Genomic DNA, 24,585 nt, shown 5'->3' on the forward strand with positions numbered 1-24,585 from the left:
ATGGAAACACGGAATCCATTAAAGTTTCAGACGTCGAGATTCCGTGTCTAAAGTTGGTCGTAAAGTTGACTGTTAGTCCATCTTTAATCGAAACTTTAACGCTCCTCTTTTCCTCCTGTCCTTCCCGTAATCAGCTAATAAATAAATCCGACGAGCGGGAATATCTTCCAATCAAAGATACCAATAACCAAAGCATCCATATTAATCGATTAACCGACTACATAGATACAACTATTTAAAACCTGGAATATTTCTATTCGTCTACTAAATATTTTCAATCGAACGAAGAGAAACAAAAATGATACAAAAAATAATAAAACTTCGGCTTTCTTGAATGTTTCGAAATGGTAGATAGATACGAAGTTTTAACTAAAAAGGACAATAGATCAGAAATAGCTACAAAGAACAGAACGAGTGCAAAGAGTTGGTGAATTTAAGGGATTAAAAAGCGTCCAGTCAGCTGGAGGAGCGACTAACAAAGTCAGCAAATAGAGTTGACTGGCAAAGGAATTGTAGACGAGCCATCCTAGTAGATACGTAGAACAAGTGTCTGCGTCCATTGTGCAGAATTGTTTGATTGAATGGTAGTTTGCACATACTAGCGCATTTAGTTCCGATCCTTCTTCCCCCTTCGTTCCACCTCTCTTGCCCCTTCACCCTATCCTTCTCCTCTCTATGCAAAGGTTTGCCTAGTGCATCGTCTAGTGCTTGCACTCAGCGGGTCGAGAGCTTTCCAAAGTGCTCGATGATTAGGAACGTTCGATCGTTACGTTCATGTCGCTGAAAGCAGAAGCCAACAATGTGAGGCGCTCTCGATAATAACGAAGCCGTAAAATTTGTTCGAGCTTCGTTGGCGTGCAGAAAAAACTGACAAGCCGGTGACCGTAATAGAAATCGAGCCTGAGATTTTTAAACGTCTTCTCGCATTCAGAAGGATCTCCTGTTCCCTGTAATCAGTCGTCTTTCAATCGTTTGAAACTGTTCCAGCTATACTATAATACTACAGAATACTATAATACGCTAAGTACGAAAGTACAGGTGCTTCGTGCGAAAGATAACCCTGTTGCGTTCTTCGAATCATTTTCAAGCTCATTGCAGTTTCCTATCGTTAACAAACACGTACCGAATTTTAAAATAATTCAGACTGTCTTCCTTCGAGTGTCTTAAGTTTGAGAAAAAAATAAGATGAAAGAACCATCGCCAACATGCGTGATCGATCGTTTCAATCTTTTGCTAGAGATGAAAAGATTAAGAGCGTGATTCACAAAGAAAAGTTCGTGGACTTCGGCGGGAACCTGTACGTTTATCACGAAACGCGTTATCCGAAACATATTCTAGTCGAGCGTGAGATTTCATTATCCTTCTCGCAATCTGTCCTTCGTGACGATTCCATTCTTCGGAACCGAAGAAGGAAACGCAGAGAACAAGGGTGTGAAAGAACCCTTCGGGATGCTCGAGCACTTTAGACCCCCTAAAATGCGCTTGGCACTCAAAGGAACTAGGGCTCAGCATTTCTGCCACTATCGCGTTATTTTCACGGGAACTGAAGGGCTCTCCAACGTTAAGGATGGAAGGATGTGTGCGTCAGCTTACTGTGAATTTACTGCGTCGTGATTTTGCCTCCGTTTTACTACTCTATGCGTTATTTAATACTTATTTTTCAACTCGGTAGATTTTAGAAACGTAGCTGGTGAAATTATTTGAATTTAATATCGACAGTCGTTACAGCGGTTACAGTGCTACAAAATGTTTCATAAAACACATACAAGGTATAGAGAAATCTCAATCGTTCTTTTACAATCTTAATTGATGATGAACCTACTCTATTCTATTCTAGAACATTCCTCCCTGTGTACTACTCAATCTTTTTGTTAGACCACCGCAGGTATAAAATGAATTTAATCGATAGACTTAAGTATAAGATTTTCGGTGGTATACGAGTAGTTTCCCAAGCGCTGGTCGCAATTTTAATTATGCAACGCCTCCTTGAGACACAATTACTAGAAGTGCCAATTACCTAATTGTTCAAATTGCTGGGATGCGTCGCTGTGTGAAAAAATTCCTTCGGAGAAAACTCACCACCGAGAGACACGATTTAATATAACGTTCTTTTTCTCGTCTTTCCTAACTAAACCTTTCGCTTTATTAAAAGATATGTTATTTCGTCGAGAGATAACCAATATAAAATGTTAAGGATTCTTTCTCGAAAAGTAACAAGCTTCTAAATCAAGCAGCCAGCTGAAATTTAAACTAAAAAAATGCACCGCCTCGGTCGAAGTTAGAATGCTTCAAGTTTAAACACGATGGCTACTCATTCGTCCATCGGTCTTTCCAAGCGAGAAGATGAAGTTTCCACGGAGGCAAGTTTCTCGGCTGGATTAGTCATGAGTTGGATTAAACTGCACAGCCTATTGTATCTTGGATTTACTAAACTTCGGCCGGGCTTGCAGAAGTTTTGAAAAGCAAGGGAAAAGGGAACGCGGAGATTCTCTTCGACATTGCGATCGAATATCACACGGGAAAATTCGATCAATACGCTTCTCATTAACTGAGTCGCTCAGAAGCCACGATCAACTTCATAAATTAAACGCATGGATGAAACGACAAATTGCAAATATTCTCCTTTTATTTTCCTCCGAGTTCACGTTATCCCCTTAAGATAAATTTATGAAAATAAGATTTCCGTTTCGAGATGTTGACTTAATAAAAACTTGATCATCTTACATTCAGAAAGGCTCCGTTATATTATCGACGAGGGATTTTTAACTTCTTCTTTCTCGCGATATCATTAGACTCGAGACCATCAAAAGTTCAACTAATCCTCGTCAAGATAAATCAAAAGGAAGAATGTGCAGGTTGGTGACAAGTGCAGAGCAAATCCTCTAGTACGAGGAGGGTCGACGCAACGGATCGTATAAATTTTCTTTCTGCCAGTTTTTCTGTCATCAAGCGACGTCCTACACGAAAGGGGCGGCGATAAACTTCACGAGCAGGCCGCACGCAGAAATCGCTCGTCATATATCTCAGATAGGCGCATTATACCGAAATTATTAACGTGCGAAATCCCAGCGTCGGCCATTCTCTGCAGAACACGCCTCAGCTGAGGACTTCGGCTTTTTCGTTCGGATAACTCGCTGCCAATTTTCGCAGTATTTAACCAAAATTATTTCATGACTATTCTGTCCACGCCGTGGATGCCATCTCGCGAAAATGAAATTATACATTACATGTATATTCTGTGACAGAAAAACAAAGCGTGGTTCTTTAACTTGTTCGAGCAGCATCCATTGCGAATGCGACTAGCGGGAACATCGTAAAGTTCACCGGCAGTTCCATCCATTATTGTTATCATCAGCTGCGATCGTAGAGACGCCTGCATTACATAAACAAATACCACTACCTTGGACCAGTAAGTTACGAGCGTTAAACAAGTTTAACACGATCAATATTGTTTTTCAATTTGCCACGACCTGACCTCTTTTACCATTTTTTTTTCTCTCAACTAACTATGTATCGAGATTACAATTACGGTTAACCAACTTCCATGAAACGGTGCAATCGAATAATTAAAATTCCAAAATAGAAATCGAATTGATATTGAAATGAATTAAAAACGGAGTCGCGTTGGCGTTTAAATTTTGCGTTTGAGCAAAAACGATCGAGAATCGTTTTGAAACTAACGGACGATCGTTGTTTCGTTTAATTGTTTAATCAAGTGATTTAGAGATAATTCTAATTACTGGAAGCAGCAGATTTTTCACAGCCAGCGGGATACGAGCATGGTCGATTTATGAAAGGAAGCTGCGTGTGTGGGCGTGTAAAAACGCGCATACACGCGCACCATCGCGCTACTTTTAATAACATCATTTTCCACGGTTTCTCCGCTTGGTCGTCGGTCTCCCTCTTTTTATTTATTTTTCCATTGACCCCGGAATTTTTATGAAAAAAAGTCGTAGCTCTTGTGCCTGCCATCGCAAGGGAGAAAGAGAGAGAGAGAGACGAAAAGAGAGAGATAAATTATTACGTTAATTATAAAATATCCACCCTTCGCTGTACGCCACCGCCCCTCTGTTAAAGCCTTTAAAAGCTCTTTAAAGGTGTTTCAGATACGGCGATAACGAATTTTAATCTCGCCGTTTAAAGCGAATCTAATGAAAAATATCAAAATGTCGGCGATTTCTTGCTAGTCGCAACAAGTCCTCTATGATACGGCAAAATGGTGTTTCAGTAAGATTAACTTTACTTGATGGATTTAATTTTGTACAAACGGTGACCCTAAACACTTTTTGATAAATCACTTTACTTCTTACGATAAATTTCGAAAGAATTTTTAGGAATACTACTACCGGATTGCTATAATATTTCTGGCGTCAGCGTGACTTACTGAAACATAGAATCTCGTTATAAATGAAAAACGAAGTCACATACCTCATTAAAAATATTATAATCGACCTATATTTTTTCAACCTTCTGTGTATTATAGTCTCTACCATTATATTATTCAACGTTACAAAAAATCCACCTCGAAAGGGTTAATTTGTAGTAATAATTCCTGCGCAAAAATCACCAAATAACGTATATACTGGAAAGCCTCTATACGAGTAATTAGGTAAGTAAGAAGAATATTTTGCATTTTAGGTTACCCGTTCCGACTGATTTTTCCATAATAAAATACGTGTTTCGAAGCCACTCGTCAGCAGCGAGCGTAATGTAGCCCCGTGCCGCATCGTGTTAAAATAATCGAGTTAAGTAACTGTATAGAAAATAATCTGATTATTTCCTGCATGTGCCAGGACTCGTTAACAACGATACAATCATAATTTCTGTCCTGTATTTATTTGCGTGCACGCGTAAGCGATACGTACACATGCAGCTACACAAACAACTAATAATTAACCGTATTACAGTGGAGAACTTGTTTGTTCAAACTATCGCTATCCGTGTAACGAATTCAGAGGACATCGAGAGAACATAGTGCGCAATCTTTTAATCAAAAGAGATGCGAATTTTTGCATCCAGTTTTCAAGAGGTGCAATTAAAATGAAAATATGTCAAGTGACTTTGGAAATTTTGTCAAAAATACTTTTCATTAGTCTTGCGTTTATTCGTTGAGAACATTCCAACGAATGCGATACGTAGATATCTATTTTGTCCATAAACATTTCTTGGGACTAAGAATAGAGAGACCAGTGCGGAGCAGAATAAGTAAATACTATCGGTAGAAAAACTTGGCAATTTGTAATTTACGAAGCTTAAAGGGACTCTGCGAAAGTTTCTGCCGGAGACACCTGGGTACCCGAGTAAACGTTGGAAACTTCGTTTCACTTTCTGGAGAAACAATCGAGCGGCATAATTTCCCGCGAGTAAGCGAGCAAAGTGTTCGCAAGCCGAATACAAAGTGGTAAACTTACCAGAATAATGATCGACTCATCGAGGCTACGTGAAGCTATAGATACAAACTTGTACTTATAAAATTGAACAGATCAGAATTGTACAGAATTGTACAGAACAGCACGAATCTACCAGCCCGAAAAATGCCTTCTAGACATCAGATGATGGAGGTCTGGGCAATTTGGGTACACGATATAAGGAAACGCGATAAGAATCCACTAAAATTTCATTCCCATTTCGGTCTTGACTACTAAAACGCTTCGAAGATCACGGAGCTCCTTGAGAATATTTTCAAGTAGCGAGCAATTACGGTAGACTTTAATTAAAAATCTACTCGAACGAATTAACGGTCTCTAGTCGCGATTTCTATTCACCCAAGTTATAAGCTCGCGAGGAAGTCGCTATTCTCAGGAACGTGTCCGCAGATGTTTCCATTTGAAAAAGCAAAATAACGACGAAATATCAGAGGTAAAGTCGGGCGCGAACGTAACTCACGGTTCCATGAGGATCAGGTTATCGATCCTACTAGATCCTTCCGTGGTGGTCTCAAGAATTCGATGCAAAAGCGGAAATACCGATACGAGGGATGAAAAGCATGCGCAAAGCCCAAGGATTCTTACTTCTCGTCTCATTTTTATTCCATCGATATAATTTTTTTTCTCTACGATTTTTATGTGACCAGCAATAACTTTCTTCTCGATCAAGTGGTACGTTTTACCTAGTCGTACATTTTGGACTAATTTATTAATATATATGATTAATATAATGTATATGAAATTTACAAGTTACAACTGACAAGTTTCCAGAACTGATAAATTATTCATAAATTAATGGACACTGATGGTACGTTGTATTACGCTTGCGGATTCAGCATTCACCGACAAAGTTTTGTTCCTATTCGACAATGAAAATTTCATCCCAACGACTCTAAACGTGATGAAACAAGGTGAGATCGAAGCTCGGCGAGCTGATTAAGAATGCCCACCGGTTATTCCGGTATAGAGAAAGACCTTGAACCTACGGAAATTAATCTTGCGCATGGTGGTACGAGAGTAGAGGGGGATAGGAACTTTGGTCAATTACGAGGGTCGAGCCTGAGCAGCCCATAAGGGATGATCGAACGGTGAATGTCGCGATCGAACCCGCCTGCAAATTGTTTCCTCCCGATTGGATCTCTTTCTTCGTCGCCTTTTACATCCGTCTAGAAAACACTCTCAACTTCGCACCACCGGTCCAGGTACCAAAATCGAAAAAATAATATTCTTCTAATATACGAATACCTAGTTAGAATTTTCTAAGGAAACAACAATTTGCTTAGAAGCAAATCACGCTAAATGATAAACGACCTATTATTCCAAAATACATCAGTGACACTCAACTTTATGCCACTGATCCAAATAACAAAATTGCGAAAACGAGAATCGTTAGAACGATCCTACCCCAACATACGAATATTTGTATAAATTTATTTGAAGAAAAAATAATTTGCTTGAAAGTGGATGATTCTAATTATCAAGCGATTTATCGTTTTCAAATGACTACAGGATGAAACATAAAACGCAAGGAGAACGGAGGTGAAACTAAACTCACGGGAAGGAGCTGCAGTTACTTTAGATACGCGTAGATGAACAGAATTCTGCTCGAGCACCTTGTTGGGTGCTGCGGTGTACCAGCAAGGCAACCCGCATTGTCTTCGCCTCGAATCTCCATTGTTTTATCCGAGCTTGAAGTTCCTTTCCTGACGCAAGCCTGAATCCAGATATTTGTTGTCTAGGAACCGCCTGGCCGTCGTATTCGTCATGTCGAATAGGTAAGATCATCCTTAGCGTGATGTAAATTTTCTTATATGTATGAATAGGATCTTGAATCGTTGTTTCGTATACGCGAAAATAAATGAAACAGACAGAAGTTGAAAAGTTTATGAGATAAAGATAGAACCTTACCTATCGAATGGAAACGATGACAAATAAATCGTACTGACGATTAATGGAAAATTATATTTTAAATAGTAAGTCGTGTGATTCGACTAAAATCAGCAAGATTCTGTGGTTCAAAATACGACCAGAATTATGAATATTTAATGAGTTTCCAAACTCGATTTTCTCAAAAACGAAACCTCCGATGTTTATAGTCGAAGGAAATAATTAATTCGTTGAACGAGGGATGAAGCGTAAGCGTGACGTTACGCGTAAAGTAAAATCTACGTCGACGTGTATGGTGCGAACGAACATTTCGGTTGCATTAAAGGTTCGAAAGCATTCAAAGAGTGATCTTGTGGTAGTTAGAGCAAAGCTGACGAGTGGTAACCGGTGGTTGAAACGACATCTCAAGTTACCGAAGGGTTCGACTTACCATCGTCGATCTTTCACCCCGCGGCATCGAGAGGGCGGCTCGCAATGAACTCGGCTTTAGACGATAAAATAGCAAACTAATCGCTGCTACGCGACTATGTTACGATACGTGCGGAAAGGAGATAATGGACTGATACCACAGGATGCGCAGGGCTAACCGCAACCTAGCATCCCGTGTTCAACCCGAGACAAACTCGTCTATCACCAGCATCTACCGGTAAAATCAATCCACTCCAAATATTCCCATATTTTCCAGTTATATTAATAAGCAATTTTTCTTTTTTCATCTGAAACGTAGCAGAGATTATAGAAATTGTCGCACGTATAAAGAATTCTCTCCGTCTTTGGAAACCCCATACCTCGTAGAATACACGCGTTAAAAGATATTTTTGCTCGTATGGGAAATAAATTTGTTCGCCTCTAATTCGAAACGTAACGAAAAAAGTTACAGCGATTTGCTGAAAGCTCAAATTGCCTTGCGAAATATCTTTTCTATCCTGTAAAACTGTACACATCATGCAATACGCCCGTTAAAAGCCGGGCTAGAGTAAACTTTTCTCGCAGGAAAATGTGCATTCTGTTTACGAGCCACAATTAAAAGCCGCAAGCAGCTTTCCGCCGGATCCTTTTTTAACAAATTACGTCCGCGACAATATTTACATGGGAAAGTAATAACCACGAGCAACCGTCTCGCTGCGCTACCTTTTAATAAATTTATCAACCGCCGTAACTTTTTCGATGAACGCGCCAAGTGTCGTAACTCAGTTTCCACGTTGTTCCCAACTTTCCGAGTGCTGCTGCATTTTGCGTTACAAATAACGCGGATGCCGCGCATACATTCTTATTTCAGAACAAGCCTTATCCTTTCGAAACTTTAGGCAATATATAGAAGCATGGAAATAACCGTCGGCGTTTCGTATACACGTTTATTAACAAAATAATTGCAGGGGCCATTTTTTGTCTGTTGCGTTATTCTCTGAAAAGCAAAAAGTCAAACGAGCGATTCGAGAAACCTCGTAACACTTGCGTTTAGTTTTCGTTCGGCCGAAATCAAATACAGGTTATACCAGTTTGTAGCAGTAAATTACGTTTTAGCAAATGAAACAGCAGACAACATCGTAGTTTCGGCTAAACACGCTCGAGAATCATATTTTCATAATCTAAGCGTCGAAGTTGGAAAATGTCCGATGTTTACAGATTCACGAACGTATTACCGATTCGTTGTTGGCGATTTCCCGGAGAAATCGTAGGCCTTAGGCGCTTTAAACGGGAGTCTGGCGAGCTTTTGCAAAAACAAGTATTCCTATATCTCAAAACTTTGGCAATAGTCCTCTCCCGTGTTGGTTGAATCGTTCTCCTCTGTCGAAATCCAGAGCTGTTCCTACCTATTCGTTCGTATTTGAGCGCCGGGAACACATACTCGAGCGAACGATGTGTTGTTTGAGAACTTTCCAGCGAAACTGCTATAATTCAGGGGCGGACGGCGTGCAGTTAAAAGCACGACTTTTTCTCGTCATTTACATCCAACGCGAGTCGAATAATCGACCATGACTCTTACGAATGTGATTGAAACTGCCCTACTCTTTTAGAAAATATAGCTATAGCAAGGGAATTCGTAGAAAATTCGAAATTGCTGCGCACGAGAGCGATAGTTATGGAAATATTGTTGAATAATGGAGCAAAGTCAAGACAAAAATAAACCGGTAGACGTGATTCAAGCGCGACAATGGAGTTACGGAATAATTACGATCCGCGAGTCTCAAAATGCCGAGCAATTTTTCTCCGTAATTAAGAAAAGTTCCTTTCCTCGATGGCGAATGGCTAATGCATTTTTTAAGTAAAAGAGAAGCAACGAAGATTTTCAGGTTGAAATGTAATGATTAACTTGGTAAATTTGGAAAGATTCTTTAAGATCGTTGCTACTCGTTTCTTTTTCATTATTCACAATCTGGGAAATCAAAGGAATTCCACAGAGCTTCCGAAATTTCCGTATCTCAATTAAAATGACACATTCTCGAAAATAACTTGGCGCGTGCTGGTGATTATTGAGGTGGTATGAAATAACGTTCGAGCGACGATAGTATTGATTGCACGTCGGTTACCGTATGGTTTCAGTATTAGTGACTACGTTGCACTAGCAAACTCGTCTAAACGTGAGCGGAGAAATTTCATTCTTCGCTCTATCTAAAACCTCTATGCTCGTTTCCGCGTAACTCTGTTCGATAATTTAAATAACTCAAAGCACTTATCCGTGGAAAAATATGAAAATTAGAAAAATATTTTCACCGTCATTGAGGAAAGTTTCAGATACACAGAATTCCCAAGATATTGGACATAAAAGGATGGAACGTGCGCCGCAAAACGTCAGAAGCTATTGGTTGGCAGGAAATAAATCAGTATGACGAACTAGGGCGAGAGGGAAGGAGAGGATAAGGCAACCCCATAATTTGACATCAGCCGTGTTCCGTCAGTAACTCCGGCTTAATTACATTCCACGATGTTCGCCGCTCATTGTATTCTTGGACGAAGTTATGTTTCCCAGGACAAAGACGAAGACACCTTGAACGTTAAAAGGAATTCCCTGGTAACGCGAGTGATCTGCATCGCGCTCATACAGCGAAAATTAGTTTGATTTCGTATACGCAACCATTCATGCCCACACAATGATACACTAAAGTATTGCAACATTTGCGGCCAACTTCTATGAATTTATCGTGCCGCTTACTCGAAATATTTTGATACAGTATTAGCATTTCGTCGTACTTTTCTTTTCTACGTCTCTTAGATTCATTGTATTTCACACGTTCGCAATAATTTCGAAATGTGCAAATACTTATGGACGCTAGTGTACCTGCTTCTATGGTACCTATTCACCAAACGATCAACAAAAGTTCATCGGGAGAACTTTTTTTTTATCGATAACAAGTCCAATCATTGGTCTGCACGAACTCGGTGTTCCCACGGCGAACAAACTAGAAGGGAACAGAGCTAGCAAGCAAGGTGAACGTGTGCGAGCAAAACCGCTAGAGCTAGAAAAATGGCGCGAGAAGATAGATCGGGCAACGATCTAATTTTATCCGTGGACCGAGAGGAAGGGCACGGTCTCCCACACAGTGAAAAGGGAAAACGAGCTTCTGCAGGGCGGCTTGTGCAAGCCGGGATGAAAAAAGCTGTTCATCGGAGCTTGCGACGACGGGAAACCGAAGCGATCGACGTCATCCGGGGCTTGTCAGCTCCTGGAAGCTTTGATCGCTCGGCCGAATGCCGTTTCTCGTCAAACAGAGACAAAGACATCTCGGCTAGCTGCGCTTGCAACGAAGAAGGACACGTTCTGCCTATTATATTTTACTCGCACGAGCTACGTCGAAAATATATGGACCATCGGTTTACCGGAGATCCAATGAAACGTTTCAGGAATCGTGACCTGTTTGTTACATGTCGGGCCATTTTGGTTTCTGTACACCGTAGTTTTGGTTCCCTGTCGACCACATTGAACTAGGTTTCAATTAAATAGAGAATAGATATTCTACGAGTAATTTTGCCGATGACTAGATTAGTCCATTAAGAATCAAGCAACGAAAGAACGCGTAAAAGATGCGTTAAATCAGACCTACGATTCTTCAGGGAAAATGCTGTCTAACCTTGAAGAAGTATCGTAGGAATCTTTTATCATTTTCTCTGTGTGTATTCGCCATCTATCTTCAGCGTCGGTGAAGCTTCGAAACGTGGAAAGTAGACACATCCGAGAAGAAGCAAGACGCCGGCGAAAATGTCTGACTAAATTGCTTGTCTTGCGTTCTTCCTCCTTCCTTCCTTCCTTCCTTCCTTCCTTCCTTCCTACCTACCTACCTTTCTCGCTAGTAAAAACCTATAGGATGCGACAGATGGCTCTCCGTGACATTGCAACTTTTTTGCAGGAATAAATGATTAAGAACGCAAAGACAGGAGGGGACAAGATTGAGTCGATGAATCGAGAACTTCGTTGCTATTCTTCCACAGTACATTCGCGTGAAAAAATTTCGAATGTTTAATTGGCAGAAGAGATTCGAAGCTGTTCGTATTATAGGATTATATAGTAATTGGTGATTGATTTTCAACAACCACTTCAGTCAGCCATCGATGACGAATTCTCTATTTACGTGGCCTAATATTCCACTTTGCGTCGTGGACAACGTTACGAGAGTCCGAGTGTCGAACACGTGTGGATAACAGCCTCCTATTTGTACGTTTATTCGATATCGGTAGTCACTGCAATGCAGACAACGTGTCAAATAAACAGCGAATACCTAATATCGCCAGCTATAACCGTAACAAGAGGAGTTGGAATGATCGTTATCGAACTAACCGCGCGATTATTTAAACCGAAGCTTCTCGGACACGAACACCACTGACATAGTTTAAGAACTTGTTCTACTAGATCGGTGTACATATACATATAGCATAGCTCTAAATATATAGATATATAGATACGTGGTATTATAGCTTTGGATACCTACTAACGTCCGTGGAAAAAGGGGACGATGGCAAAGTTCATTTACTTGTCGACGAAAATCCTTTCGCTTCACCGACTCGTGACTCGTTAATGTACGTGGCGAGAAAAATGAACGTTTCTCGTGGTTTTAATTAAACATTAATCAACTGATATTACATAGTAAAATAATAAACGAAACTTTTAGCGCGTGAAAGCAACATATAATTATTATTTTATTCGTATTTTAACGAGCTGGATTCAAGTACTTAATGTTTCATAAATTTGATATTTTATAAATTTGATAAAATGTGATATTTAAACGGAGATTAATTCTAACAGTTTCGTATCGAGAATTTTGAAGTTTCAAAACGTAATATTTCAGAATATAAATTCAGAATATACATTTTTTACAAATACAGGGTGAAGCACCTAAAAACGACATTTTGCAAAAATATAGTTAATAAATATACTCAAACTGCGTTACGTTCGTCAGAATCCAACTTTCAAAATTATCCAATGAACTAATCGGTATGTCGATTATGCAGAATGTTACAAAGGAACAAATGCGGACACGATCGAATCGGTATTATGCTACCGTCCGCAAAAGTGTCAACGCTCATTACGTTTTTCGTGCAAGCGGATCGCGTCTTGCATACCTAACACGCAATTAACCAGCGTGTAATTTCACTCTCATATTGTTTGTCTCGCGCGTAAAGTCCAACTGGCTGACCTCTGATAAAGAAGGAATGAAAGAGAAGGAGTAAAAGGATAAAAAAAATGCCCGTAATTAGACCCTAGTACGGTTCAAACTGTCGCGACAGATGTCCCCAACTTTCGGAAGCAAAAGTCCGAAAAGCATTAAACACGACTTCTATATATATATACTTAGAAGGAATTTCATTCTCAGCCAATTTTTATTAGAATAAAAGAAGGTCGTAGAACAAACGTCTAGAATAAAAAGGAAAGAAACTCTAGAATAAAAAAAAAATTCATTCTACTAAACGACTTCTTTTCTATCTCTACTTCTCTCGCCAATATTTCCGACACCCTGTATCTTCCAGCATGAAACTAAATAAATGATGATTTTAAAAAATATTTTTAAGAAATACATGATTGAATTAAAATTCTGACAATTTTTATTTGCGTCATTATAGTCTTATTCCCCCGTATAATGAGCAACAACCAGCGACTGTGTTAAACGAAGATGGTAGATCTGAAGGTGCCGGATCTCGAAGACACTCAGATCGAAGAGGCAGAAGACAGAAAGGAAAGAAGTGGCGACATCAAGAGACCAATAGACCGAGACAAAAGCCGAAGAATATAGAATGGAAAGAGGGAGAGCTCGATGGCTTTTTAGAATTTTTAATAAGCGACATCGGCACGCTTGCGATTCTCCGCAAAAGCGGAAATGTAAATTCAGCGTTTTCGCCAGCTGGAAGGGAAGAACTGACTGGCCTCTTGTAATGCCAACATTAAAATTGCAAACCATGCAACCAGCACAGCCAAGCCTTCGTCTTCGCGAGACTGTGTGTCTCTCTTTAGCCATCTCTTTCACCCTCGCAATTCCCTCTCTTACTTTGGACGGGCATGATTGTCCGCGGAAATCTTCAAGTACCAACGTGGAAACACTGTTCGAGCACCAGTAAATGAAAGCCAACGTTACTCGTGGAAACGCGTCTGTGGATGCGTCATATTAAAGTCTGGTATTGTTCGTTTCGAATGCAGACGACGCTTGGAAAAGTGAGTTAGTAAGAAAAAGAGAGGGTATAGCAGCGAGACAAGGATAGATAGAAACCGAAGGATGATCGGGGATTAGCCGGGATTCGTGATTTCAAATTATTATAGGCCCGCGGCCTGTCCTCTAGAAAACGCGAATTTGCGATTCATAAACTGACGTAATATTCTGCTAATATAAAAATAAACATAAATATCGAGAATCCATGATAGTTAATTCTAACATTCACAGACCTAATGAGTTTTTACATTTTGTTATGCTTCTTTCTAGGTTTGCGTAATTAAAGATAAATGAAATACGATAAAAAGAAATCTACTAATACAATTCGTCATCTTAGTAATATAAATTTAAAGAAGAATAAAGAAGCGATATTGATTAACTCCACAAATTGAAAAGTAAAAAAACGAGTTTCGAATTTTTTAAGTATTCGGAATATATATCATTTTCTTGTGGTAAATGAAATCATGGAAATAGATAATTTGTTTCTTTCAAAAATTCAATACTAATCACGTATTCAAGTAATGAAATGGAGAAACTTATAAAGAGTGGAGTTGAATAGTCCGGTTTCTAAGAGGCTCATACGTATTATGTATACTGCTTGCCTCTAAGAAATTAGGTGTTAGATCTGACGAGAACATTACACGTAAATAATTTCAACATACTATTGCGACCTTTGCAAAAGACGAGTACGCATAAGTAAATAATAAATAATATTTCCACGACCGATCGTGACTAATGGCTGACATAAACAAACAACCGGCAACGCGATTCGATAAACGACCGTTATCGACAGTTACTAATAATTTTGCATTTTCGATAGATACGATCTTGTATCGAATGCGAAGATTAGCACGTGTAAAAGTAAAACTCTGATCGGAATATATATTCGATATCGAAAACAAGTACATACAATACTGCGGTAATCGGGATGAAGCAAGACTGCGAGTGGCAAGATGAGCATCACGAAACGCACTTTAATTGCAATGAAATGCGAACTTACCTACGCACATCCGTTGAGAAATAGCCCGATGAGGCCGTCACGTGTTCTGCTCGATTTTTTGACAACACTAAATACCACCGAAAACTGACAGCACTATGCAACAACACACGAAACAAACCAACCGGCCGGCCGCGCACCGACTACGAAAACTCGTTCACATTTGCGCACGATCGCGCCCAACCAACATGAATGTTCGTGGCGCGCTCTATCAGAGAAGTATTATATTTTCCTCATATAATTCAAAAATCGAATCTAACGAACGAATTCTATGCAACATATGATTTTAATTGGCCACAAATTTTATATCTTTAAAATTATTTTAATAATCTTCTAATGAATTCCCAATAAAGCAAAAATATATCGACCTTTCAGAAATAAAAAAAGAACTTTTCCATATACACGTCACAAATAAAGGATTAATAACTTTATTTTCAATAAAACATTTCATTATAAGAATCTAGTTTATTCGCCTTAGATCGTGTGAAGATTACTGTAACAACGTAATATAAGGAATTAGTTAAGGAATATTGGCAAGGTAATCCTTGACATTGGAGGGTTCCAATCTTCTGAAACCATTTGCATCACAAATACCAACTTCTATATTATCAGCAGTCATCTGCCCTTCGAATCCTTCTTTCAAAGTTAAAATCGCAGTATGGACAGCATCATCCAGTTCCAAACTTTTGCTATATCTCTTTTCGAGGAATACTTTTCCATTTACAAAGTTTTTGCCCATTGCTGTAGCCTTCCATGCAAAGAATGCACCAGAAGGATCGCACTGATATAAACATGGCTTCTCATTATCCCAGCCACAAATTAGCAAAGAGACTCCAAAGGGTCTGACTCCTCTATAGTTTTGTAATATATTAGTAGTATTGAATGTTCAATAAATTAAAAAATTATGTAAATGATATTTACCCAGACTGCGTGTATTCTTGCATGAGCGTGGCAACTCTTTGCACCAATTGCGCAGTAGGTATCGGTTCTTGATAAATGAGCTGATACTGCTGTGCAATTTTACGTGCTTGTTTTACTAATAATCTGTAATCTGGACCCATCCCACTGTAGACCATACCAATATGTTTCGTAATCATTTCTACTTTCTGCACGCTGTGTTCATCGTACAATATTGATTTGTGTTTGTTTTCTGTAGCAAGAACGACTCCATTTGATGCCCTGATACCAACACTAGCAGCTCCAGCAGCAACTGCAGCTAAAGCATATTCTATCTGCACCAGTTTTCCAGACGGGCTGTGTAACAAAGTATATTGTGAGATATTTACGTTTTGAAACTTATTCTATATAGATATTTGACGAGTCATTATATACTCCATTGAAATCAATTTGTTTTCAATAAGAGAATAGATCAAGTAATATTAATTTTTATAACCAGCCTTAGATAAATAAAAGTATATGAAAAAATTTGCTTTCTTGTTAATGTATATTCAATAATAAATCCTGTAAACTGATAAATGTATTTCATTTGTAGGTTAGGTTAATGAGAACTTTTACTAATTTATTAAACCATAGGAAGTGGACGATATTAATTATGAAGTTGAATTTATTCGTTGAAGTCAAAGAATTCTTATAAGAAATGACAACATTTACCTGAAAGTTGTTAACGAGAAACTATATCGTTCCGAAGCCATGACAATTACTTTGCAACAATACAGGTTACTAAATACAGTGAAACTTTCGGTGCAAGGTTTGGCAACATGCATGAACGAACAACAGGGATTTTTATACTAGGGATATTTTGTGCTGCTATATAAATTTGTGATTATACTTTTAAATCAAAATTTCTGTACATTTTTTTACATCTATCTGCTATTATCTATTAAATTCTGCCATTATGAATCAAAATTTTGGAAATCTTGCATTTCCTCGAGACAATCCGTGAAAAATCCTTTTATCGATGCGAAGTATGTGTTTGATTAAAAAAATGATCAAAAAATGATTCTATATAGTAGGATCCAACTTCAAATAAAAGAAAAATGTCAATTTTATGACGATTTTTAACTAAATATTTCGAACGAATACCATCCAAAAATAAGATTTATCGTACTAATAAATTCTTCTACGACCTATATCAATGTATAGTGCAAAATTTTGCACATTGTAGAAAAAATATCTTCGATACAACCTTGTATCTCTTCCATTGCGTTTATTAAATTAATTTCAGAATATAGTAACACAAATATCTATCATACATACAGAAATGGCCGAAGAAAATAAGAAGGATACCAAAAATCAAGTAGAAGAATTGTACGCATGGATCTCTAAGATTCCACTTTCAAAATCAACAAAGAATTTATCTAGAGACCTTTCGGATGCTGGTAGTTATAGCACGAAACAATTATTCCGAAATTCATTTAGCTTCTTGTAATTAAAATAATAAGGAAACCTGTTCCTTAGTAATAATAGCGGAAATCCTTAAAATGTATTACCCTCGCTATGTTGACCTCCATAATTACGTACCAGCCAACAGTTTAACTACGAAGACAGAAAATTGGAAAGTGTTAAATCGAAAAGTACTAAATAAAATTGATATGAAATTAACTAAAAATGTTATTAATCAGTTAGTAAACTGTCATCCTGGAGCTGCTGAAAATATGTTATTAGAAATAAGAAAGAAAATTATAAAAGATGGAATTGAGCCCCGGAATCTTCAGGACCTACCACAAAATGACTCTATCGAAAAAGGTAATACAAACATTAGATACATATTGATAGGAATTTAATCATAATGTTTCCAAAGTGTATAATACTTTACTTAGGCAACAATATAAAAGTTATGGCAAAGTTATCAAAGAAATCAATGTCAAGTCCTACTGGTCACCCAATTTTGAAGGCTCTTGATTGTAAGAGATCAATATTTACACGCGCCAAAGAAATGTTCTACTTTATATTGGAATGGCTCATAAGTTGGCTATACACCTGGAATTACTTTCAAAATATAAAGTTTCAATTAGAGAATCAAAATTCGTGTAAGTTGTATGTATACCTACCAAAATTAAAAGATGTTAGTATATAGACGAATTCCTGTGCGAAAGAATTCCACATATTTTTCTACCTGTTAAAGTGAAAGAAGATGCCGAGGCGTCTAGAACACAAAGAACATCGGAGAATATCAACGAAGAAGACGCTGTTCCTCGTCACGTATACGCGCAATTAAGACGAAAAATCCGGAAGATCGACGATATTATCTGCACTCTAAATCACAAGCTTGCGTACCTTGAGAGCACGATAAAGCTGAAAGACCTGCGAATATCCAACCTAACGTCGGAGATCATAGACAACACTATGGAATCCAAGCAATTTGCAAAAAACCAAATAAACGATGCACAAACTTCGATCGCATAATGTTCAGAAAAAAGTAAAAATAGAGAAACAGTGCCAATGATACTAAATAAATACAATTACCATAGAACTAATTCGGATACTTGTCGCTTTATTTTTTTTTAAGATGATGTACATTAATTCTCCACGTATGATATAGATATACTAGTTACAATCATAAAATTTTTATGTACTTTTACTTTCACATAACTTCAACGAAACGTTTAGTGATAATTTCTTCGTGTAATAATACTCGTTTCGTATACTCCTAATTGTATATGATCGCTCTAATTCATATTCACTACGTCATAAATATGAATATTTAAATGTTTAAATGCGTGCAAGATTTTTTTACGTTATAATGAATATTAACGAGGCGACACATTATGCTAACATTTAAAGGATCATCAGTTTGAAACGATTGATATTGGAGGAAAGTGGCACTTAAATAAAAATAGAAAACACTTTATACTATAATGTTTCACTCGACACGAAGTTTTTATCTTTGAAAATTGTCACACTGATCTGAAAAGACGATAAAACAAAAACGCATGCTATTTGACTACATTCGACATTGTAAAGGCAAAGAGAAACACACTTGACATGGACTAACTACGTGAATGCGTATACATATATACTCAAGACGTTCGGGATTGAAAAATGTAACGAGTTCCTTTTCAAAACGAGGCTACGAGAAACTTGACATTAAGGTTTGTAAAAGCCACTCTCTCATCACTGTTCTCTACGAAGAGAGAGTGGGGTAATGCTTAGTGCAGGGTCACGTATCGCAATGTCAGTACAGAGGCAACACTTCGCCAGAAACGGTGACTCTTGAGCCGGTCTGAATGAAAATTTGGTAGCGACTGGTGTGAGTATAATTCAACGTTAAATTAACAGAATTTTTCTGCCGGCTTTTTGTGCTCACTGCTTGACACTTTTAACGCTGTTCTTTTGAAATTCGTCTACCGTTCTCATTCGACTGTAATCACATTAATATATTCTATTGTTTCATTTATTGCAAGTAAAATAGCTTTCTACGTCTGTAGATGAATACAAATTGTAAAATTAATTACTCCATTTAATAATTTTCATGAAATTATATATAAATTTCATAATTTTGTACAGAATAATTTACATATAATTGGAAAGTATGTAAGTATGAAGAAAATGTTTTATCGCATATACATGCGTTACCGTAACAAGATATGCACAGGTGCACAAGTTTCACGAAACGAAATTTTAATATTAGGATACTACATTCTAAAAAGAGTAGCTATTTTACACGTTACTTTGTACAACTTATTCTTTCAGGTAGAACGTCATACTGTCAGTGTCTCTAATCGTTCGCGTTCATGGTCGTCAACTTTTTACTAGCTGCATATGTCGCAAAAGAATAAAATTTCCGGTTCTCAAGTATAAACATATGTATATGGGAAGAAAATTTTGTTTTTCATAATTTGTTAAGTCCATCGAGATCTGAAAATTGAATTAACACATGTTTTATAACTATATTGTCTATGTAAATTTACTTCGCAATATTTTTTCTTCATTACATTTCAATAAATGTTATTATAATATATTGGCAATTTATATACTATCCATTTAGCTCATGTTAGCAAAAATGCTACATTGCACGACGTTCTATCTGGCTGCAGCTGCATTGCTTGCTGTATTTTTGTTCTTTTCGGCGGTCCACTTTTTCATTCAGTACACGTTCGGAGTTTGCAAGAGTAAGAACAGAATGGATGGAAAGACTGTTATAATCACTGGATGCACATCCGGCATTGGAAAAGAAACTGCAAAAGATATCGCGAAAAGAGGAGCGAGATTGATCATGGCCTGTCGAAATATGGAGTCAGCGAACAAATTAAAAGGTTCATCTTAAACCTTACTTTTATCATAATAGAATTAAATCCCCATCATTGTTCAAGTTCTATTGCGTTTTAAATAAACAGAAAGTCCTTAGGATTTGTTAAAGATGAGGCAATATAATCAATTACAAATGTATTCCAATTAAGTAAGACGATTATGTTTATACTATAGATAGACATTAAATCTTTGAAATCATTTGTATTGCTAATTGTAACTTGGTTAGCACTTAACTACAAAACTGTAAAAAGCTATTTAGAGGAAAAACGATATATTAATATGATACTAATAGATAATTTTAAGTTGTTAATATAATTATAAGCAGAGACTTCCACAACTGTTGCAACAACCTTTGAAACTAAATAACTTTTTTAAAATTGGATCAACGACCTGGGTTTTTGAGAAATTAAAAGGATCAGTTTATTAAATGACGTACAAAAAAGATTTTGAAAAATTGTAATTGCTCGCGAAGAAAAAGGTAGAGATTGAATTTTTCAACTTTTTTATCTGGGCTCGTAATGAAAATTTAAATAACACATATTGAACATTTATATCAGTTATGTATATGCTAAAAATTTTATCGATATCAGTTTATGTAGAAACAAGCGACAGGTATCGAAATTTTCAGCATGTATACAGCATGTATATGAACATGTATGTTGGAAGTCGCTATATATTTAAAGAACAAAACCTTCTTGTTTTATATATTTTTTATTTCACAATTCAAATTTGTTGTTTCATAGAGGAATTAATAAAGGAATCGGGCAACGAGAACATCGTTGCTCGAGAGTTAAACTTGTCGTCACTGACTTCGGTAAGAGAATTTGCGCAACAAATAAACCGTGAAGAGTCTACGTTGGATGTATTAATTCATAACGCAGGAACTGCAGACCTATTTAAAAAAAAAGTGACGGAAGACGGTCTGGAAATGACTATGGCAACAAATCACTATGGTCCATTCTTACTTACACATCTTTTGATCGGTACGTCAATTTCTTTTTTAACGATTTCCTTCTTCATCCTAAAATACTACTTGCAGAATTATTTTGCAGACTTACTAAAACGATCGAAACCAAGTCGAATAATCGTCGTTGCATCGGGACTGTATTACTTAGCGAGATTAAATTTAAACAATGTAAATCCAACGACGACCTTGCCTGGCTATTTGTACTATGTTTCCAAATATGCAAACATCGTTTTTACACTAGAATTAGCACGACGTCTTGAAGGTTCTGGTGTGACAGCCAATTGTCTGCATCCTGGTCTAATAAGTACTGGAATCTGGAAAAGTGTTCCGCCTCCATTTTCTTGGGGATTAAATTTTTTGCTGAACACATTTTGCAAAACAGCCGAACAGGGCGCACAAACAACGATACATCTTGCAGTGTCCAGTGAAGTTAGTGGAATTTCTGGCAAATATTTTTCGGATTGTCGTGTAAGCAAAACTTGCCACAATTTTTTGTTTACAAATAGCATTTCTTAAATAACGATGATATTGTTTACTGCTACATATCATTAATTTTAGGAAACCGAACTTTCTCACGGAATAAAGAATCCATCTCAAGGTAAAAAATTTTGGGAACTCAGCGAAACCATGGTGAAACTCCAATCAACAGATCCAAAAATATAAAAGTTCACATAAACATATCTTGTTAATCTATGTAAAAAATCTATGTAATCTATTTTAAAAGCTGCAAATTTTCTGTAATTAAAAGACTTCTAATTCGTTAAACTTTTTGTATGAATGATTTGTATTTAATTATCCCGCAAAGTGATAATCGAGAAATAGTAATACGTTCCTCATATTTCATTTACACATTCTAATTTGATTTAGAAAAATAATAACCATTGATGTTGCACACGCTTAATATTCTATTGAAAATATAATATAATATAGAATTAGCAATCACAAAAATAGGTTCTTATTTATTTTGTTTAATGTTTCATCGCATTTGAGACCTAGAGTGCAGGGAACAATCTTTCCCATTCTCAGGAAAGAACTCAATTTTGATCGATGGATGAAGATTCAGCTCCAGGAAATTGCCATGCTCAGATACCAATCTACCTCACCTTATAATACATTCCTGATTTGACCATCGTGCTTACGGATCGGTTCGCCATTCATAACAAAATTCGACCATATGCTGGTAGAAATTTCCATCATAGGGATTTCTGGTGCGTCGCTGTTGAAGTATGGAAAGCGGCTCTTTAGATACTTGAGATCTGTAGATACTGCAGATCGTCATGATGACATATACCTGAAGGACACGTAAAACGTTTAAAATATGGCCCTCATTGTGTTTCCAGACAAACGAAGAGTAAACAGTTTTATCAAATGGTATATCGGCGTTCAACATATAAAAGCTATATCGTCCTTGGAAAGCAAGTTTATAAAAGTATACCGGGAATTTCGAATACGTATCGAATAACTTGATTACTCGGTACATAGGAAATTTAGTTATAGCGTCACCATATATCTGAAAAAGATTTGATATTTTGTTTATGATTTCAATGGAAAACAAATTACAATTAGAGCACGAAGAGAATTTGATACGCACATCACCGAGCTTTCTGTAGCTAGCCGAGCTAAGTGGCTGATCGTTGAAATAGAATTATCGTAATTCCCTACTGATGCAATTCGCTCGCGATGTATTACGATAGTACATAAATATGATCGGAGCGAGAGTATTCCAATTATCGTTCAACTCAGGGTACACAAAAGTACTTCCTAATGTGGCATTTTCATACACTGCGCAATTCAGTAAAACAATTGGATATACTCAATTTTCATATCTTTATAACATATTTATGCAAAATATCTTAATTCGAATACTCACAAGCAGCTATACCGCTAAATTCGACTTCCGTAACTCCCATCATTAAAGGAACTTGATAGAAACTTCCGTGCTTTATCGCGTCGGACGGCTGTTCAAACAGGAACGTTTACACACTAGGAACTTCCGGTTCCACAGCTGGTGACCAGAGCACAATAGGATTTCCACGCCAATCCTGTCAAAAATATAATATCACTAACGTTCCTAGTTGACCAGATTTTTACATTCTGGGTCTATATTGTTATATCAAACGCACATATAAGTCGCGAAACATGTCCGTGAAGTTTTCTGCAGGTTTTGAGCGGAAACAGCGCACCATAGCACTAGTCGAATCAGTAGGGCAATCAAATAATCGTACCTGTCTTTGAGCTAGCTACAATTGTCCATGTTGCGATATTCCCGAATAAACTATTACTTTTATAGCCGAAGAACTCATCGCCATAACTCTGTGAAGCAGTGTTCCAAATTATTGATAGGTAATATATAACTTTCTAATAAAATTTAGTTACTTGTATTATATCCATATTATATATACATATTTATTTCAGTTAGTCTCCTTTCTTACCCGATCTTGCTCATCTAAATCCATGGAATGCCAAATCTGTTATACAAGGAATAATCAACGAAAAGCACCATGACTTTGACAAAAATAAGAATTACCCTGGCCTAGATATAGTATGTTCAACGTATAATTATATTAAAAATATATTTTCAACAGCATAAATCATAATCTTCTAATAAACATCTTTTTCTTTCAGCTTATTTTCTTCAAATTGGTCTCTTTGATGTTTCCAACATATGATTTCAGACATCCTGTAACTATCACTTGTGCAATATTTATGTCTGAAATACTACTTGGATGTCGTATTAAAAATGAAATAGATATTTCAAAGGATCTTTTTATACTTACTCTTATATTAGATTCGTATATTCTATACAAATATGACGGTAAGAAACAGAAGACTGTCTAGGAAGAAAAGTGAAAGAGAAAAATTGTTGTACAAGAATAAAATAGAAATGAAAGGTGCTATGCGTGAAATACGAAGAAACAGAGCTTTCTTAACGAAACTACAAATAAAACAACAGATTAAGAACGATGAAGAAAGTTAAGCGCAAGGTGCAAGAAATCTTTGGCGAAGCTTTAGTGCAACAGAGTGAATTAGAGAAATTAAAACGGTAGAAGTAATAGTAATAGAATAAGCCGCGCATTCCGGAATCCGTGTATATTACCTCTCTTAGGCAATATTGGTATTTTGAATGATTTTGTGCGATTGTATCAACGATGACTTTGGATATAAAGGACCGTAATCACTATATTAGCGTTTTTTTAAGGTTCTTATAATTTCATTAACTGTAATAAATGTAAATAAGTTTCATAATAAGAAAATCTTTTAACGCATTTCGTTTGTGAAAATAATACTGTAATTGTATTATATGAAGGTAATTGCTTATGGAAAAAACTAGTAGGAGGCTTAGTTTTCAAGAAAAACGAGTTCGAATATTTGTCGAGTGTACTTGAATTTGGCTAATTACCGAGTGCAATAAACAGTCAGAAGAAGGTTATTCTGCATGCGAAAATGAATAAAAGTGTGATA

General features: G+C 37.0%; 4 protein-coding genes and 1 pseudogene across 11 annotated transcripts in view; 2 read left to right on the plus strand and 3 right to left on the minus strand.

The window, feature by feature from the left end:
- LOC117240085 (RNA-binding protein Musashi homolog 2) overlaps positions 1-15,173 on the minus strand; it is a 129,925-nt gene extending 114,752 nt beyond the window's left edge. Inside the window, exons 1-2 of one of the 5 annotated variants that reach the window (XM_033505948.1) lie at positions 14,949-15,159; positions 14,489-14,550 (exon numbers count right to left, since the gene is read on the minus strand). The gene's annotated coding sequence lies outside the window, so the exon portion shown is untranslated. Of the gene's footprint in view, positions 1-14,488; positions 14,551-14,948 lie in introns of all 5 variants that reach the window. The other 4 variants (XM_033505958.1, XM_033505955.1, XM_033505949.1 and 1 more) reach the window with 4 other exon arrangements.
- A 217-nt stretch (positions 15,174-15,390) lies between these two features.
- On the minus strand, positions 15,391-16,678 carry LOC117240090 (proteasome subunit alpha type-2). The gene is made up of 3 exons (XM_033505970.1): positions 16,557-16,678; positions 15,867-16,199; positions 15,391-15,796 (listed from the first exon to the last, which is right to left on the minus strand). The coding sequence occupies exons 1-3, from the start codon at positions 16,667-16,669 to the stop codon at positions 15,466-15,468; spliced, it is 777 nt and encodes a 258-aa protein (XP_033361861.1). The 5' UTR covers positions 16,670-16,678; the 3' UTR covers positions 15,391-15,465.
- Positions 16,679-17,131: 453 nt separating this feature from the next.
- On the plus strand, positions 17,132-18,874 carry LOC117240094. The gene is made up of 4 exons (XM_033505973.1): positions 17,132-17,284; positions 17,364-17,651; positions 17,726-17,935; positions 18,031-18,874. Exons 1-4 carry the CDS (start codon positions 17,167-17,169, stop codon positions 18,309-18,311), a joined length of 897 nt encoding a protein of 298 aa, XP_033361864.1. The 5' UTR covers positions 17,132-17,166; the 3' UTR covers positions 18,312-18,874.
- LOC117240087 (retinol dehydrogenase 14) lies at positions 18,751-21,888 on the plus strand. Of its 4 annotated transcripts, none has more exons than XM_033505959.1 (5): positions 18,751-18,997; positions 19,894-20,161; positions 20,900-21,139; positions 21,209-21,591; positions 21,682-21,888. In XM_033505959.1, exons 1-5 carry the CDS (start codon positions 18,908-18,910, stop codon positions 21,784-21,786), a joined length of 1,086 nt encoding a protein of 361 aa, XP_033361850.1. In that variant the 5' UTR covers positions 18,751-18,907; the 3' UTR covers positions 21,787-21,888. The 4 variants fall into 4 exon arrangements, with proteins under 4 accessions (XP_033361850.1, XP_033361851.1, XP_033361853.1 ...); XM_033505960.1 differs by lacking the exon at positions 18,751-18,997 and adding an exon at positions 19,004-19,155 and having other exon boundaries at positions 21,682-21,786; XM_033505962.1 differs by lacking the exon at positions 18,751-18,997 and adding an exon at positions 19,022-19,155 and having other exon boundaries at positions 19,996-20,161; positions 21,682-21,786.
- On the minus strand, positions 21,593-23,569 carry LOC117240068 (annotated as a pseudogene).
- Positions 23,570-24,585: the final 1,016 nt, after the last annotated feature.

This window comes from Bombus vosnesenskii, unplaced genomic scaffold (assembly GCF_011952255.1).
Source record: "Bombus vosnesenskii isolate JDL3184/JDL3185 unplaced genomic scaffold, Bvos_JDL3184-5_v1.1 scf7180000014540, whole genome shotgun sequence".
Classification (NCBI taxonomy): Eukaryota; Metazoa; Arthropoda; class Insecta; order Hymenoptera; family Apidae; genus Bombus; species Bombus vosnesenskii.

Excerpts from the sequence above, each read along its gene's own strand:
- LOC117240090 (XM_033505970.1), bottom strand. The coding sequence starts at position 16,669 with ATGCATGTTGCCAAACCTTGCACCGAAAGTTTCACTGTATTTAGTAAC. Across the intron at positions 16,200-16,556 it reads TTCTCGTTAACAACTTTCAG|CCCGTCTGGAAAACTGGTGC; the intron begins GTAAATGTTGTC and ends TTTGTTACACAG. Across the intron at positions 15,797-15,866 it reads CAAGAATACACGCAGTCTGG|AGGAGTCAGACCCTTTGGAG; the intron begins GTAAATATCATT and ends ACAAAACTATAG.
- LOC117240094 (XM_033505973.1), top strand. The coding sequence starts at position 17,167 with ATGGCCGAAGAAAATAAGAAGGATACCAAAAATCAAGTAGAAGAATTG. Across the intron at positions 17,285-17,363 it reads TAGAGACCTTTCGGATGCTG|TAATAATAGCGGAAATCCTT; the intron begins GTAGTTATAGCA and ends CCTGTTCCTTAG. Across the intron at positions 17,936-18,030 it reads ATTAGAGAATCAAAATTCGT|TGAAAGAAGATGCCGAGGCG; the intron begins GTAAGTTGTATG and ends TACCTGTTAAAG.
- LOC117240087 (XM_033505959.1), top strand. The coding sequence starts at position 18,908 with ATGCGTATACATATATACTCAAGACGTTCGGGATTGAAAAATGTAACG. Across the intron at positions 18,998-19,893 it reads ACGAGAAACTTGACATTAAG|CTCATGTTAGCAAAAATGCT; the intron begins GTTTGTAAAAGC and ends CTATCCATTTAG. Across the intron at positions 21,140-21,208 it reads ACTTACACATCTTTTGATCG|ACTTACTAAAACGATCGAAA; the intron begins GTACGTCAATTT and ends ATTATTTTGCAG.